Source organism: Mycteria americana, chromosome 22, assembly GCF_035582795.1.
Source record: "Mycteria americana isolate JAX WOST 10 ecotype Jacksonville Zoo and Gardens chromosome 22, USCA_MyAme_1.0, whole genome shotgun sequence".
In the NCBI taxonomy this organism is placed as follows: domain Eukaryota; kingdom Metazoa; phylum Chordata; class Aves; order Ciconiiformes; family Ciconiidae; genus Mycteria; species Mycteria americana.
The window spans coordinates 5758222-5777084 of NC_134386.1; the positions used below are offsets into that span (position 1 = coordinate 5758222).

General features: G+C 42.7%; 1 protein-coding gene across 4 annotated transcripts in view; it reads right to left on the reverse strand.

Moving 5' to 3' along the window:
- MYO1D (myosin ID) overlaps positions 1–18863 on the reverse strand; it is a 196340-nt gene that overhangs the window by 94931 nt on the left and 82546 nt on the right. For all 4 annotated transcript variants that reach the window (XM_075523120.1, XM_075523119.1, XM_075523121.1 and 1 more), the window contains exons 12-15: positions 16126–16196; positions 14293–14367; positions 12620–12752; positions 2164–2330 (exon numbers count right to left, since the gene is read on the reverse strand). In XM_075523120.1, the coding sequence (XP_075379235.1) occupies positions 2164–2330; positions 12620–12752; positions 14293–14367; positions 16126–16196 (446 nt within the window). The remainder of the gene's footprint in view (positions 1–2163; positions 2331–12619; positions 12753–14292; positions 14368–16125; positions 16197–18863) is intronic.

The window sequence follows — 18863 nt, forward strand, 5'->3', positions numbered from 1 at the left end:
TATGTGCTCCTGGCATGCATTTCACACAATTGGAAGATGGAGTTACCAAGTGAACGAACATCTCTTGGTCCAACAAAAAAATACTTAGATCTTGCTTTCAACAAATTGGTAAGCACAGGCTGGTTTGCACAGAGCTCAAATAAACGTTTTCTTAATTTCAAGGAAAGCTTGAAAAGGACATTTGTTAATGGTCTTAACTGTTCTTTACTTCATTTCCTACCGTTATATATGAGATATCAACTACCTTACGGTATTTTAGGACTAAATAGCAACAAGCTCTTTTCCTGCAGAAAGGAAAGTTACTTTCTATACGTTTTTATATACATACGTACATACATATATATAAAAAAATAGGCATACATGCACTCACATATTTATATGCACATACATATGTATGTATCTCCTATCTATATATATCCTGATATATATCTCCTGTCCCCTCTAAGAGGGATCAGCAGGACAAAACACAGGTATCTGGTTTGGGCTCAGAAAATCTGAAAGCTTCAGGGGCCTGTAAGGGAGCTAAACATCTGTTTGTGGGACTGAACTTTTATAGTACCTTTTGCAAATGTAAGCAAACAGATGACATAGTTATGTCCCAAAATTGCCTCTCACTGAGTTACTCTACATCTATCTTCCAGCGAGCCCCACATGCAGTGCAAAGTCCAGAGCTGAAGGGCCTGGAGCCTCCTCCACGCTCCCCGTCTCCCAATAAGCCTGTTAAACATAAAGGAACAGAAATCCCTTGTGATCCCTGTTCAAAAACCACTCAAAAAATGTGCGGCTTGTACCACAAATCATATCCCCCAGCCCCTTTAAGAGGGCTACGTCTCACCCAAAGACAAGGAACAAAGTATTTTGGAAAAAATATAAACAATATCCAGGCCAGAAGACTTTTTTTTTTTTTTTTAATTTAGAAAAGTCAGCGTAGACTGGACTCGGAGCAATACTGTGGTATGCAAATACAGTGTCTGATACCTTACACTTCAGGTGTTTAATCCTACTCCAGGGTCCGGCAGAACAAATGTTACAATAGCCTGAAAGCTGTACCAGTTGCCATGTGCTAATTTGGTTTACTGGCTGTAAACACCACTTCTGGTCTTAAGCTTACAGGAGCTCATCAAACATTCATTAAAAACAAAGCAGCTGTTTATATTAATAGTAATTACACAAATCTTAAGAGTAAATGGTAATGAATTCCGCATGTGAGGGTAGAAGCACGCTCTAACCACTGCATAACGTTTAAGAAAACTGACAGACAACACTGTAGGCTGTATTTAGTAAGCCAGACCCTTTTGTTGCACTTCAGGTATCATGAAATATCCAGGCAAATCTCCACTGTGAACAGCAAAAGATCTTTCAACAGCACTTCATTTCTAACACATGACATCCCACCTGCTTGAATAGTTTAATTTTTTTCTACCCTCAGGGCCTTTTTCTCACCTGATTCAATAACAGAAGTAAAAATCAGTTCACTATTTCATCAGCAAGAGGTTGAATTCTTAGTACTCATGCTAATTTACTGAACCCATAAGACAAATTTCAATCTAAAACATTTCATTTGTCACAAGTCTGGTAGGAATTAAGAGGGCAACTAGTATCAAAAACATCTTTTAATGGGGTCATGTTACTATCCCTTTTTCAGACTTCCAGTTTTAAAATCCAGAGGTTTCCTCCTGCACACGCATAATGTCACTGTGCGCCATCAAGCACTTCCCAAGACACACAATGTCTGTCTGTCTCTCTCACTGCAACAATTAGATGATGTTCAGAGAGAAAACAGAAGTTAATTAGTTCTGGTTTTAGGGTTATGCTCTGGGGAAGAACCTCATTACACGTTCCTGCTGCAGAGAGTAAAACAGCAAATGAGTTTTAGCACAAAAGTTGAGCCTGAGTGCCACGTATGCACCTCTAAACACATCTGCTGCCACAAAACGAGAGAGCAACCAGAGTCCCTGTTAGACTCATGTTTTATCATACCCAACAGCAGATATTAAACCAAACACACCACCACCCATATACTCAAGAGTGAGGATCACAAGCCCAGAGGACTTAAGACTTACTCTTCACTCAAGGGGAGACAGCCAAATCACACACCTCATTCCAGCATCCGAGTTGTCCTGCAAAGAGCTGAACTGAGTCACTTGCCAGCACCCTTCTTACCTGTGAAGAAACTTCTCGTACGTTTGACGGTAGGCAAAGCCTGCTCGGCGGACCCTCACGTTCTCCAAAAGGCCAAGGTATTCAACCTGATGCCTGCAACGCTCCTCGTCAAAAAGCTGTGGTGACTTCTTATCGTTGGGCTTAATGCAACGGACATAATAGGGTTCCTAAGGGGACAAATCAAACTGAGTTTCACTCAGAACAAAAAAAGTCTATGCAGACACAACTGTTTCTCATGAAAACATTAAGATGTCAGTCCACCCCAGTCATCTGAATGAGGTTTGGTTGCTTAGCAGGAATTACAAGGTCAGAACAGAAACAAGAGTGGCACATAATATGTTCCTTCCCTTAGCACATGCAACAACATCTGTTACAGGATCAATTTGTTACTCATTCGAGTTCGACTGTCCTTTGCTGTATATCAGAACCAGTTCCACATCCCCCGTCTCTACAGACTTTGATGATAACAAAAACAGTCTTCATAAAAGGTAGACCAAACAATGCAATTCATTGCCCTGATTGTCGGATATGGCTTTTCCAGTATCAACATCTAAAAGCAGCATGGATTACTCCATAATATTTAAAGTATGCTGAGTCAAGTCCTCTAAAGCCTGTAGCAACATGCTTGAATGCTGGAAGCCACTGAACACTACCCTGTGCAGGGCAAAACCCAGCTACCTTCCAATCCCAGTTCAACACCACGAGCACCACACCTTCCACAGGACAAACACAAGCCACCAGCACGCGAGTTCCTCTTTCTGCACCACCTTGGACTTGCAGGCGGCAGAGAACGTTGAACGGGGACTGGTGGCTTTACTGCAGCCAGCAGAGCCCGGGTGGTCCTGCCCCGAGCTGGCTGGGCTGACCCTGGATGTGCAGGCGAGAGTCCCACAGGGTCGCACACCTTTTGCTGCCAGCGAGCCTGCACCCATGAGATAAGCCCCATATACAGTCCTGCTAGACTGTTTTGATGTTTACTTCTATTTTTATGAGATCAAAGGCAACTTTCATTTAGGCCAACATGGTCTATAACTAGCACCAGCTTGTAAGGGGTGGCTATAAGTCTTTTAAACCTAGGTACTTTAATCACATTAGGTTTTGAAGTCCCTTCCTTTCTTTCTCTTCATTGTTAGCCCTTGCTATCCCACTTCTAACTTTATTGGTGGGGGGAAAAGCAATTAATAAGTGTCATAAAGGCCCACCTTAGTTTTTCAAGGTAAAATTGTATTCTTATAACATTAATATATATTATTTTTTAAGTAGCCCTTGCAAAAGGAGTGGCATATTCTGCAGGCTGGCAGAGCCTACTGCCCACCAAGTCTCATCACTAGCCAGGGAGAGAACTCAAGCGAGGATCCCAGTCAGCTCAGAAGGTCACAGTATGTCCAGAGACTTGCTTCAGAGGGTGTGTCAAAGATGCACCTAAACTGGAACATTTCAAAAATCAGTTTATAGCAATGCTAACATTACGACAAAGGGAGATAAGCCACCTGTCTGAAATCTTAACATTAGAAGATGTCAACTTTCATAATCACAACTGAAAACTAAGAATGAAATTTCAGCAATTTTCCCCTGGACTAGATGAAACAGGTGGCTGTGAAACCATCTGTAAAACTGTTCTGAGTAACCAGAGGCCCTTTCTCAAAAGGGAAACCCCAAGGGTTCTCCAAAGGAGTCTGTTCTGTTCCAGTACTACCGATGGTTTCAACAGTGATTTGAATGAAGGAGTACAACATGGGTACTGAGTCTGTAGGCAATACACAGTTTCAGAGTGCAAGAACCCACAACGTTGACAAATGGGAGGAGTGGTTTGGGGAAAAAAAAAAAGAAAAGGATTAATTTAGTGAGGACAAATGCAAAGTTCCACATTTAGGTGGAAATAGTTGTATAATAAAAGAATGAAAAACTGATTTGACATTAGTGCTAAAAAAAGATCTAGGAGTTCTAGCTGAACATGAGTCAAGCTCATGTTTTTCTAAGGAAGGGGCAAAGGAACAGGAAAACTGTAAGACAAAAAACCCCAACAGATTTCTACTTATCTGAACATTACATTGAGTTTGGGGCACTGCAGTTCAAGTGGGATGCAATTGGAGGTGTGTCAGTTCAGGGAAGAACAAGAAAGATCAGAAAACCAGAAAATGTATGGTTTTAGTCTTGAAGGACTGAGGAGTCACATAACCATCCCAATGTTAGATTCTATACACTTAAAGGGTAGATATGAAGAAAAGTAAATATTCAGTTTTAGGACAAAGAAGCACTGGCTTTAACTACAGTATAAAAATTCAAATTAGGCATCAGGAGAACAAGGAATGGGAGCAGAATGCCTGCAGAAAGGAGGGGAACCTCCATCACTGGAGAGGAACAGCCTGAACAAGCATCTGCAAAGAGAAGACAGGGGCAGAGGTGTCCTCAAACAGGAGATGAATTAGGTGCATCCCCAAGGTCCCCTTTAGCCCTATTTTCTGATTTGCCTATGATTTAGCCTTGTTTTCTATGATTTTAGGTCACTTACCTAATCTCAGGATAATATAAAAGACTCAAAATTGCTATTTTCCCTTCAGTAATACTGAAGAAACAGGATCATCCTTGACTATCCTGGCTAGTCCTGACATAACCTGGAGGTATGCAGCACTAATGACAGGCACACGGAGCTTCTGATCACTAATGAGTATGAATAGGCTGAATATGAGTAATGAGCAGGCTAAGATATGGAGGCCCTGGGAAAGCAGAGACTCATATCCTAGAAACTGATACAAGCCACTGGATCTTCTGGGGAAGGTGTTGGACTGGAACGTTTCCCTGCTTGCTTAAGCATGCAATCAGCATCAGGCTGTGCTTTTCTCCTGGAGGGCTATCCTTGGGGTAGGAATGTACGGCACCAAGGAGAGCAAGTGAAATCTAAGCCAAGCACGCAAACAAGAGCTGGCAGCATCCCTGCGCTGCCTACCCTCCATGCAGCAACCCAGGAGTGCGTAAGTAGGTATGGGGAGTGCGTGGGTAAACAGAAGGATGTGTGGGCAACATACGTTCTTGCGTCATCTCCCTTCTCCCCTAGTGACTTCATCTCTCCCCATGAAGCGTGTCAGGGTCTTGTTTGGCTCCTTTCCTTACCAGGGAGACCGAGGCAAACCTGCACGCAGTGAGGAAAACTGCCCCGCTTCCAAATAACCGGCCAAGCCCCCCTGGTAGGGCAGTGCTCTCTTCATCCTGCTCTTCTTTACATATCCTCGGAGAGCAGTAGGCTCAAAAAAGGAAGGAACACTAAGGACACAGCTTCCCCAGGACACCAGGCGGCCGAGTGACAGCTCTGTTCTGTGTGCGCTCTTCTACTGAGGTCACCACCACACAGAGCACTTTCTTCTGCCACGGTAATTCAACACAATCCATACCTATTCTATTTGTTCTCCTTTCCTTAGGGAGGGGATGGTGAAATATAATGTGCTGGTAGAATTTAAAGAGTTTTAAGAGATTTACATATTAACTTTTTTTGGCTTTCTCCTGAAAATTATCTCTGCACTGAAGGTAAGAAGGTTTACAAGGGTCTTTATTCACTTGACAGTCTCCCACCAGCTCTCAGAACTTGCAGTCTGCGTGGGTGATGATTTTCCCTTCAGTTGTAGAGCTTGGTTGTGCCATGGGAACGCAGCTGTCATCGGCACTCTTCACGCTCCCTCAGACACTGTGTGTCAAACTATGAAGGTAGAAGCAGCCCTTTCTGAACTTCAAATCAGTGTTGAAGCAGGTTTGACGTGGTCATGGCAGCTATAACTAATGAGGGGTAGGAGTTTGCCGGACCCGATGCCTGCAATTTATAAGCTCTGTATTGTAATCTCTCAGTTGTATGGCAAGAAACAAAGGCCAGGTCATTCAGCTGCTAGAACAAGTCTCCTATATGACTGGAAATAAGCTATTTAGGGAACATGCAGAATAGATAGAGATCTCCCTGAATTAGAAGTCAGAGAGCCGAGACAAGTATCCAAACCGGCAATGACTCAGAGGCAGAGTATCCCATTTATTTGTGCATAACCGGTATCTAACAAAGCATAGGGTGAATGCCCAGTTATTAGCTTGCTAATAACATGCACATATTATTAACTGTCCAAAAAGTCACCTCAAAGAGATCCTCAGGGCACAAGGGCCAAACAGAAGCACTATCTCTGCATTGTTTTACCGTTTGAAGTACACAATGACTGTGTTCAGGACCCTTATCTAAGCAACCTCTCCTTTCTGGGACACACCAAAATTTAGACCCTTTAAAGTAACTGAACTTAGAAGCTGTGAAAGAGTCTGCAGTGTGAAGGTGAACGCTCTGCAGTTCTCCCCATCCCCTCTTGCTAATATTCAGCTTGGGCCACTTCTCCATCCACACGTTAGTCACCCGTAACGACAGACCTATCCCAGTGTTAGCAACAGAGACACTAACATCAGAATGATGCCAGACCTGCCCTCAATACCGTTGTGTTGCATCTGACGTCAAGATGCATATAAGTCCTTTGATGAGATTGATATCAGAAATAGCCCACATCCGATCCACAGAACTGCAACATCTTGAGAACGCAGGAACCAAATTAAAGAAGTCATTAGGAGCATGAAGTCAAGAAAGTGCATCCCACCTCTCTGCCTCAAGGGAAATGGTGTCACTTGTTCGTTACTGACATTACAGCGTCCAGTTCACAGCTATTCATTATTGCTAATACATAAACTCCCCTCACCACTGCAAAGCTGGCTGCGTGGGTTGTCATTCATGTCTTTGCCATTCAAAAACGCAACAAACCTCAATGCAAAAAATCTGTGACTTCAAGCCCAGCACAAAGAGGAGTGACTGTATCTGCATTTGATATAAAAGGCAGAAGTCAAGACGCTGCTTTCCTTTTGGAAAAGGAAATAGGAAGGTCCTGCACAGACAGGAGATCATCTATCAGTGCAATTACAGTGTAATTAAAGCCTCTCAGCAACGACAGCTACTAGGGTAAATTCTAAAGTAGATTATTCCATGCTTACAATCCCACCAGCCTCAGCTCTTCAGGGGGATAATTATGCAGCTCCCATTATTGCACCATGAGGCTGTCAAGCCTGGGAGCTGCATTTTATAAATGGAAGAACTGAAATACAGAGACACAAAGGCCCCAGTTCTGAGAGCTGTTTAGATGCCTAATTGCAACTGATTTTTTTTTTAAATCAAGCTGAGCGATTTTTAGATTTTTCAGTGTTAAAAAGAAAACAAAACAGTTTAAAGTCATTGCACCCTAAACAAACTCCTCCTTGAGAGATTTCTTTTCCATAGTTTATAGCTTGTTAGATGAGAGAAGGGATAGGACACAGGACTGACAAATTTGTGCTGGATATGTCCAATCAGTCACAGTGATGACGTTATAACTTACTAGAGTTGAAGCTTGTCAACCTGGAGAGGAGAGGTATGGAAGAAAGAAGAGTCAGACAAAAGGAGTTACATAGAAGGAGGGGGAAAAAAAAAAGAAAAAAAGAAAAAAAAAAAAGATGCATGTCCAGAGAGAGTTCCTAGAGAAGCTCATCATTTACAGCCGTGTCAGCCAAAGGACTTCCCGTGCCAGTATTTAAAAGAAAAGCCACCCAAAGTAATCCATCACAGACAGACCAAATCCTCAAGAGAACAGCATGGGCAGTAAAACATGTGCTTGAGAAATGTTACATGGCAACTCTGTAAAGCTAGTTTTTGTTTTGGTTGGTTTGTTTTTTGCAAGAAAGCACTTTTTTCTACCTACCAGAGGTTTCTGCCCAAAAGATTCTCAGTGTAAGTCTAGAGGATTACAGTATTATTGAGATACCAGTACTGATAAGCACCACTTCAACTCAGCATCCTCCAAAAACATATTTCCTGAGTCTTCATACTTGTATGGACACATGTAGACACAAGCTGAAGTTAAAACCATACCTGTGAACAGCCCCTGCAGTGTTAACAACACTTTTGTGCTACTCACCCTAATGGAAGCATCGGACACCCTCATAAACACACCACCTTCCTCTCAGGAACCGCAGAACTCCGCTTCATCACTGAACTCCAGATTTAAACCAGAATACCAACAGAACAGAATTTTAAAGGTGGTTATTTTAAATACCGGAAAAGTTAAATCACCAACTAATGCTGCAGGTACAGTATTCGCAGACTTTGAGCTCTATTTCTGATATTATTATTATTCCTGCCCACCAAATTAGCATTTTTGGAGACCATTCCCCCAAATGATGGGTTTAAAGATACTGTTGATACTGCCTAAAAACCTGCAGCTTTTCGGGGAAGTGTAATGAGTATCAATGAAAAAGAGCTCTTGGACTGTCATCCTGTTCAAGGACTGCAGAAACAGAGCACGTAAGTATGGTTTAAAGCAGTTTACAAAGAAACATTAAACAAGCAAGAACAGCCCAGGTGGAATGGGAGGTCAGGATGAGAAAAGCAGCACTGACTGCGCTGATATACTGGGCACACGCTGGTAACGTTAATAAATCACCAGCTCAAACTGCAACAAAATTCAAGCCTATCTTCATCTTGTTTTTCTGAGAAACAGCTGAGAAAAACGTGAACTGATATTACCTATCCCTATGGAACCTTATTCCTCTGACATCCATAGACCACAGCAGCTAACACCACTTGTGCAACGCTGTTTTCAGAGAGCTGTTTTCATCAGCTGTTACCACAGGCTTCCCAAAAAAAGTCCTGCAGGGTCCAAACCGCAGTCAGAGACATAGACGTTGTCATTGTTCATCCCCAGAAGTGCAAGTCCGGTCCCAAGTTAAGCACGGGAAAAATGAGTAACACGACCCAAGAGAAGCATTACAGTACCCGTAACTGCAGTGAGTGGTGGCCCCAAAAGAGACAGTGGTTTTACCAGCCCAGGAACAGCAACTGTTCACCCCCTCTCCAGCCCCCAGCAGAAGTCAGAGAGCTGAGACAAGTATCCAAACCGGCAATGACTCAGAGGCAGAGTATCCCATTTATTTGTGCATAACCAGTATCTAACAAAGCATAGGGTGAATGCCCAGTTATTAGCTTGCTAATAACATGCACATATTATTAACGGTCCAGAAAGTCACCTCAAAGAGATCCTCAGGGCACAAGGGCCAAACAGAAGCACTATCTCTGCATTGTTTTACCGTTTGAAGTACACAATGACTGTGTTCAGGACCCTTATCTAAGCAACCTCTCTTTTCTGGGACACACCAAAATTTAGACCCTTTAAAGTAACATAAGCTTGACTTCAGGATGGGTCTCACCAAATTTTGGGGGTTTTTAAGATGTATAACAGCCAGGCTCTCCACTAAAAATAGCTAAAGCTCAACTACGTAACTTAGTTTGCAAGCTTAAATACCTACAAACACTGTTCTGCAAGGAGCATTAGCCATGTAAACTTTTAAACAGCAGACTCCAAGGTGCAAATTTCACCCGCTTCGTTCCAGCCCTCCGTCATGCTAAAGGTCGGCCATGAAACACGGCACAACCAAGACAGCCCTTGGCTCCTTCCTGCTTGGCAAGAGCCCTTGTTAAGTCCTGGCAAACACGCCTGTTTAATGAGACCCTTCCCTTTAATGGGATCCATAACTCTCTGGGAAATACAATGCTCTAAGACAATTTTCTCCATTGCTATTCAACAGAAAATCAGGAAAACCCCAACATCTTCAATACAGGTTTCTCAATGAAAATTTAGGGAAGGTAAAGAACGGGAAAGGTGTGTACTGCGACACATGTAGGAGCTTCCTAGTGAATTCACGAGTCCCGAATCCTGAATACGGCCTATGCCTGGAAAAGGTTGACATTTGTGGTAGAGATACTGATGATAAATGGAATGAAAGCAACTCAGTTCACATAAGCCAGCCAGCCTTTGATGATGAATTTTGGTACCTACTGACTCAAGATGGATAATGTGCGATTTAAATTCTTCCTCTCCCGCGGTGAGTTGCGGGAATTGTTCAAACCATCACAGTGCACAGCATTCTCTTGACTATCCTATTTTTACAAATACCAGGTGGCCTAGAATAATTTTTCCAATAAACAAGCAAATGAAGTTTTTCCACAAGCGCTTGCCAAACCTCCCACCAACAGCTCCCTGCTATCCCCCCTTGATCAGAGCCCTCCACTACAACACCCCCAGCAGTTTTTGTCTGTGTTGCTTGAAACACCTCACTGTGGTACATCAGGTTCCTCACCTGTTTGCCTAGGCAAGAGATAACGTGACTGCTCTGTGCGACAGAGATCTGCATTAACAACGAGTGGCATCAATGAGAATCTTTTTCCTTCCTCAACTACTCATTTTCGCAACACATGGAGAAACCTTTCTGGGTTCTTGAGATCTCTATACCCAAATTTAGGTTAGGGCTAGCCAACAAATTATTTGGGGGACTGACAGATGAGGTAAATCTCGACTCCTTGGAAAGTCTGACTAAAGTCTGCCCCCATCTCCCTTCCATCAGGGTCACAGCCACATTCTCCAGCCCCAACAGCTCATGATTTGCCATCCAGGGAAGCTCCTCTCTGGCTGCACAGGCAGTGGGGTAGGACCTCTCTCAATTTCTACTAATGGTCTCTGCCTAAAGCAAGACCTGGCCTTCAGCTGGGCTAACAAGGGCATCCTCTTAGCAGTCCTTAGTCACACGCTTACTGGGGAGAACTGCAGGGCTTCATTCCTCAGTCAGAAAGCTCAGCTAGCACCTCGAGGCAGCTTTGGTTGGGCTTGCACACCCTCCTGCAGATTTACTGCTGCACATTAAATCCACTCCAGAACTAGAACTCAAAAATATAAAGCAAGTGTGTTTTCATCTCCTAATTTTGGAAAACATGAAGCAATATACTATTTCTTGTAATATTCCCAGTGCAGCTAGTTCTCTCTTCCTGTGCACAGCCAGTACTGTATGACCATGCTCTGACCAATACAGCACCTATGAAGACTTTGTTACTCATGTGGCTCCCACTCCAAGCAACAGTTCAAATAGTGCTCTGCTCTTCACAGGGTCTTCTTATTAGAACAAGGATCATCTCTCTACAAAGCTTTTCCTACCCGTACCACATCGGCCTGCGCATTTTCCCTCCAGATCTTGGCCCACTAACATTTCCTTTGCTACCGCAACTCCCAAGAAGATAGTCAGAACACATTGCCCTTTATTGCTTAATTATTCTAAATGTTAACATATACCACTGCTCACTGTTCATCTCTTGTGGACCACATACCCCATCCACAGCACTACCAAAATGCCAGGAGTCCAGCAAGGTCACCCGGCATCAGTAACACGCAAATATTTCTTGGTGATCTCTGCTCGTGTCGTGGTTTAACCCCAGTCAGCAACTAAGCACCACACAGCTACCTGCTCACCCTCCCATCCCTCAGTGGGATGGGGGAGAGAACTGGGAAAAAAAAAGTAAAATCCGTGGTTTGAGATAAAGACAGTTTAATAGAACAGCAAAGGAAGATAAAATAATAATAATAATGATAAAAGAATGTACAAAACAATTGATGCACAATGCAGTTACTCACCACCCACTGACCAATGCCCAGCCCGCCCCGAGCAGCGATCGCTGTCCCCCGGCCAACTCCCCGCAGTTTCTATACTGAGCATGACGCCATATGGTATGGAATAGCCCTTTGGGCAGTTTGGATCAGCTGTCCTGGCTGTGCCCCCTCCCAGCTCCTTGTGCATATCCTCACTGGCAGAGCATGGGAAGCTGAAAAGTCCTTGTCTAGTGTAAGCACTGCTCAGCCACAACTAAACCATCAGTGTGCTATCAACATTACTCTCATACTAAATCCAACACACAGCACTATACCAGCTGCTAGGAAGAAAATTACTCTATCCCAGCTGAAACCAGGACAGCTCACATGAGGGATCACACTGGCAGGATGAGGCGAGCACTTGGCTGCACCGTGTTCAGACATCCCCTTTCCCAGTTCATTCCCTTACCTACCTTTCTTCACGCAAAGTAGTGCTTGCCAAAGCAATACCTTCTACTATAAAACTTAATTTAGTAAAATAAAAGGTTTCACTTCTCACCCTCTAACACACCAAAGAGGAGGAAAGAAGCAAATCACACAGGTCTGCCTGTATTTTCACAGAAGTCACTTGGCATTGAAAGCCAGAAAGAGAGAATCTCTCCACCGTGAAACTACATCCTCTGGGCCCTCTGCCAAAAGAGCTTTGTTAAAGATGATTATTTATTTGATATAATAATTATTATCTAAGAGAGACTGGCTTTCCTACAAGTGAAAGATACACTGGTCACAGAGGAAACAAAAATCCACCTTCTTTATGTGGGGATGGCAGCTAACTCTCCCACGAGATCTTCACAGCTGCCCATTGTCACAACCAAAGCTCATCTGCTGTTGATCAGCTCAGCTTTCTGACTGATTGCGGTGATAGGAAGGTGGCAGTCTCTCCACAGAGAAGCTACACCCTGCTGATCAGAAGTTGGAGTCGATTTTGAAACAGAAATATTTACCTTTGATGCCAGGTTGTCCACTAGTGCAATCATGGAGTTCTTAAAAAGAGTAGCAGCTGTCAGAGGTCGCTTGGTTACCTCAGTGATGCTCAGTTTACCTTCAGGCCACATCATCTTCAACACAGGGTTAGAGCTAAAAGACAGTCTCTTTAATTGCACAGTCTAACAGCAGTTCCCCTAAATTCAAAATTCAACAGCTTGCTTCTGTCCAGACCTACTGGTGTTTTCAGCTCAAAATGTATCAGCCAAACCAATATGACATTCCTGGGCAAAATATCTCTTGCTCTTGAGCAATATACTGTTCAAGCTTACAACCAGCTATTCTGGAAAAACGACAAGTGCATTATCCTCTTCAGATAAAGATATGCAGTAATGGGGTAGTAAAAAACCTGCAGAAGTGATCTATCAAAAGCAGAGTCTGCCTTACTGACACAAACATAAAGAATTTCATCAAAACAGAAAAGAGTAAGACCATAGCCCACAACATCCTCCCTTGAAACTTGCTATCTGATTTCAAGCTGTATTTCTGCACCATTCTCAATATATCAAATAATTTATACATTTTAGCCTGCATTTTCTTGAAGGGTTGAAGGTGAGGCAAAACGGCCATGATGGATGGCAAGAGCTCTGGAACAGACAAAAGCTGAAAGCAGTTACCGCAATCTAACAGCCAGTCTATCACATGCTTTAATATGCCATAAGTGGTCTTTGTGAACAGTCTTTACCACAGACTTAACAGAAAACAGAGGCTAAATTTAATAAAACCTCTGTACAGCAAATATTTTGCAGGTTTTTGGTTAATGTGAAGTCTTGAAAACATGAAGAGCAAGGCTGTTCAAGGGAGTACACTGAGTAAACATGACAGGACTGTAAACTAAGTTAAAAGTTGTACTAGCTTTTAAACCAGGTAAACAGAGTTGTCCAAGCAGCCGCAGGCTATTTTTTGCTGACTTCCACCTCTGAGCAAAGCCTCTGAAAGGTTGAGATAGGCCACAGTTACGGAAGAATTAGAACACGTTTAATGCCAGCCATCAAGGAAAACAGCTTTCTGGGGCACTTGTATATACACACACATTTTGATAGGATTTCAAATTTGCTTGTCAAAGGCAACTTGTACTTGCCTAATTAGTATTTATAACACGTGACTACATGGTTTAAATTTTTCACGTCACTGCACACACGAAAAGGATTCCAATCTTGCTTTCAAAACAAGGACTTCTAGCTGGGGCCAATGATATCTGTTGTTGACCAAATGCTACTTAGTATCTTCAGCACTGATTAAAGAGAGCTCAGTAATGGTACATTTGCAACTGGTCCAAAAACCTGGTTAATGACAAATCAAGCAGCACAGGTAATCTCTGCACAGCTATCTTGATTGCTCAATGAGCTGGGATCAAACAAACACTTTCAATTTAGTTAAATTAAAGGTTATATCAGAACAAAACCAACATACACAGAATAAGGACTTTATCCTGAAAAATCAAACTAACAGCCTTCGGGTCACAGTAGATATACAAAGATCAAATTCCAAAGCAATGTGTTTATTCATGTGCACTGCACACACAGTAAAGACAGCAGCAGTGAAAACATTAGTCTCTTCTAGCATCCACTCTATAAAAAAGGATTCTGACAAATCAGATGTAAATTCACCTCACTAATATTTTTATTCCTACCTGTTGTACATGAGGCGCTTGAAGTCTTGAAATAAAGTGTCCTTGTTTTTGTCAATAAATCCAGTGACGGAGTAACTAAAAAAAAAAAAAAAAAAAATGGAAAACAGAGTTAATTGCAAAGAAGCAAAGTCATTCTCTGAGCTGCTGGTATCACTGTGGAATCAGCATCCTTGCGCTCCTACAGATACAGCAGATGCTAATCAGGAATCCAGCTCTGTTTCCCAACCTACCGCTAATTTGCTGCATGAGCACTGTGTGAGACTTAGATCCTTCTGCCCAGCTTTCCAGCGCAGGAACAACATATATCTAGTTTTAGAAAGCTATTTGAACTACGCTGGAGAAGAGCATGATGGCTGACACACCTAGCAGGACTCGAGCAAGTTGTCGATGGCCCAAATTCCAGAGTTACACTCATGACTTCTGCCTCCAAATTCAGAGCACGTGTTTGTGTTAAATCCTACAGAAATGAAGTTTTCTTCTTCAGTATGTCTAGTCTGTCCCTCTCTTGGTGTCAAGGAAGAATCTCTAGTGGGAGAGTGCCTGAAATCAAGAGCAGTCTACAACCAGTGACTAGGAAACTCTTGGAAATCAACACATACACACACATGTTTTGGACTCTTTCCTTCCGTTATTCCCACAGAAATACCACCCTGAAAGATTACTGGTTCAGAGTTTCATCTCTTCTCCAAGACAGCACTCTGTCCGCAAAGAAAAGGTCCAAAATCTCCCCATTCAGTGACTCCCTCTCAGTTGCTTCCTGAGCTTCAGATCCCACCCTGGAAAGCCTGCGCCTGAACTGCAGGCACTGGGATCCAGAGCCCCACAACATCCAAATCCCTGCCTGGAGCCATCCTCAAATCTTACTGCTCCATGTAAGACTGGAGCCTGAACTACGTTATCTCTGAATATTTCCACATTTCAGTTTTCTTTTACAAAATTTTTCAGCTACTGGCAGCACAGAAGGTTTGACCACTAATAAGGCACCTCGTATTTTCTCCTCCTTGGCAAAATGCTTTGAAATCAGGGATGTCTATCAGCAATGGCTCAGCAAAAACTCCAGAACAAAATCTGGCCGCGCTGAATGGGCTACAGTATGATCACACTGGTTACCCTTATAAATTAAGGGTAAATTTAATCTCAAGGTAAAAGAAATCCTAAGTTATTTCCTCATTAACTCCCTTTAGATTCTGCTGGCACGGGGAGTTACGCAAATCCTAAACCATTAAATCACTCCAGTGATATTCCAGACAAGAGCTTTCCCAGTGAACGGTTTCTAACATATGGGCATCTTTCGCTTCTACTTAATCTTCCTTCATATTACTGTCACATACTGTAGCCATTTTTGTAGGCTTCAGGTACAGAAAGCTTTTCAACCTGAATGGGGAAGGCTCCTTGCACTGATACTTATTTCAGTTTAACACTGCCCTGTATTTTGAGTCTGCTCAAACTGGTTTGAGAATTTAAAGCCAGAGAGTTATATAATCGCACTACACAGATGTCTAAACCAGATTTTATTAGCTCAGTATAGCTTTCTTGCATAAACAGTGCTGGGGTTTTTTTCCTCTCCCTTTTTTTCCCCTGAAGCACTGCTCTGCCCTCACCCCCCCTCCCCATATTCTCCTTTTGTTTCAATTCCAAGTACAAAATCATATTCTGTACAGCAAGTAACCAGCATAAGATTTAACTGATAAGCAACTGCTGCACTCTGTAATTCTGTATGACAGCTATTCTGGTTCATACCAGAAGCAGCATTAAATCAGAATATTGTACCACTTCAAAGCTGTCTAAAAGACAAAAATAGAAGGTGCAACTTTATGTCTGAAAGAAACTTACATCACATCTCCGGCGTAGTGCTTGATTCGAAAGTCTCTGTCAAACTCCAGCGTTTTGTCAGTTGCACAAAGCTAAAATAAATTCACATACATTAGAACATCACTCGTGGACTTCCAAGTTTCATGGAAGAGCAATATGCATTGGAAATAGAAACGGAAACTATAGTTATTCCACTTTATATATGCATGTGCAGATGTGAAATCCAGTTATAACACCGCTTTCTAATATTTTTTCATGGATGCGTTATAAGAACATATATTTGTACAAAATCAAGTTGCAAGAGCCTATAGTTTTATTAACAAATTGGTACTATCTCAAAAACACCATTAAGCAAAAAACCCATTTGTGCACGTAGAGAAACACTGCACCTAAGAGTTAATTTATGACTTTTTATTTAAGTCTTCCTTTATTTTTTTTTCCATTGCAATATCCCTCCTCAGCAAAGAAATGAAGCAATCAAAATATGACAGTTGCAACAGCAATGCTTGTTCTGTCCCAGATCACTCTAGGTCATCTAAGACCCCTCAAACAGTGACCACCCCTGCAGACCCACCCAGGGTGGTCACAGCTCCAACCCTCTGCTCTCAGCGCAGAATTCCCATTACATTCCTTCACTACAGCAAGATGTCAAGCGCCCACATGGCAGCCATTCAGTAGCACTGGCCATAATACACTCATCCCTTCAGGAATAACAGAAGCCAAAAAAAAAAATCCATCAGGCTCAGCTTAATTAAAAAAGGAGAACAAGATAAAAATGAGGATTTTTGTTAAAGCCAAAAGGGGCAGGGAGATGAATTAAGTCTTTGCAGGAAGCATGGGCACCATTTAAAAACACCGAGGGCTATGAGCAAATATCTACTATCCAGCAAAAGTCTTGGGAAAATAAAAGAGGAAATTAGCATGGTTAAACTGCAGGGCAGGAGAGATTATTAGAAGCAGGAAACTCTACCTGTGTCCAAGAGTAGAAAATAGATTGGCTCAAACTGACAGAACGGATGTAAAAAATAAAATAAAATATATTTAAAAAAGAAAAATTACAAGGAGGAAACCAAAAAGTCTGAGTAACAAGGTACACAGAAGGTTACAAAGGTGTAAGAAGTCCAGCACAGCAGGAGCAGGAAGCACGCCAGGGTCTGCAGAGCTGATGGATGACCAAGGTGTAGAAGGAACACACAGAAAATGAAGAAATGAGGCCATACCAGGAAAACAAAGTCATTTTTCTTTTTGCAGCTGTGTTCGCCAGCAAGGAGCTATGGAGGATGTAATGCCTTTTTTCAACCTCCCAAAACATACATCTCAAACCAACATGTCAATAGGAGAGGTATAAGACAAGCAAAACCATAATGAAATGAAGCAACTCTTGCTACCGGATGGGACACAGTTGCCTGCACAAGCTTCCCCTTAAAACTCATCCAGTACTGGAGAGACTGGAAAGTGGCTTAACATGATGGTAGGTTGTTTTTTTTTTTAAGGAGTGATTCTCTCTGAACTTTGTGTTTACTGGGCAAATCAGTTGAAATTATTAAATAAAAACAACAGCAAGTGTTTTCATACAGTTGATAGTCTGCTTGGATTTCTCTGAGCCTTTTCACAAGGTTCCTCACAAACAACTCAAAGAATTTAAGCTGCCATGAAAGATAAGAGAAGGGGTCATCACATCGATAACTGCTGGAAAGATGGGAAACAGGAGTCTTGCAGGGGCTTGTGCTGAGGTCTACACTGTTAGCATCATCTTAAATGAGCCATGATCTGAGGATAATAGGAAGGTGATCAGGCTTGTTGGTGGTACGTAATTATTCAAGGAAGTAAAGACAACGCTGGCTGTGAAGAACTGCAGGAAGACATGAGAGGCTAAAGGAATGGCAAAGAGCAAATGAAATTCAACATAATACAGTGAAACACACAGAGAAAAGCCAAAGTTCATAGCAAATGGTGGGCCCCAAATGGTCCATTCCCAACCCAACAAGTATCTTAACTACCCTCCACCTCAAAAAGGACACAGGAGAACTGGAAGAGGCTTGATGAAGGGCAAAACCAATCAACAGTACTGACTGACTGCTACAGGAGGAAGGACCAAATGAACTAAGCCTCTTCAGGTTAAGAAAGAAACACCAGGAGACGATGGCAAACGACATCGAGATGATGTATTGGAAGACACAGTGAACTGCATTTTGCTGTTCAAGAACTAGGAGGCAACAGATGTAACCTAAAAGGGAAAAGGGAGAAGGGAGGAAAACGTGAAGGAAGGAGCTCTTCACGTGAGTATCTAAAGCTGTGGAATTCTCTGTCAATTTAAAAAACAAAAAAAAGAAAAAAACTATTAAGGACACCAGCCCTGATTCAGGAGGTTCTTGGACTGCAGATCCAAGGGAAGCGATCGTGCCCCTGTACTCGGCACTGGTGAGGCCGCACCTCGAATACTGTGCTCAGTTTTGGGCCCCCCACTACAAGAGAGACATTGAGGGGCTGGAGCGTGTCCAGAGAAGGGCAACGGAGCTGGGGAAGGGTCTGGAGCAGAAGTCTTATGAGGAGCGGCTGAAGGAGCTGGCACTGTTTAGCCTGGAGAAAAGGAGGCTGAGGGGAGACCTCATCGCTCTCTACAAATGCCTGAAAGGAGGGTGTAGAGAGGTGGGGGTCGGTCTCTTCTCCCTGGTAACAAGTGATAGGACAAGAGGAAATGGCCTCAAGTTGCGCCAGGGGAGGTTTAGACTGGATATTAGGAAATTTTTCTTCACTGA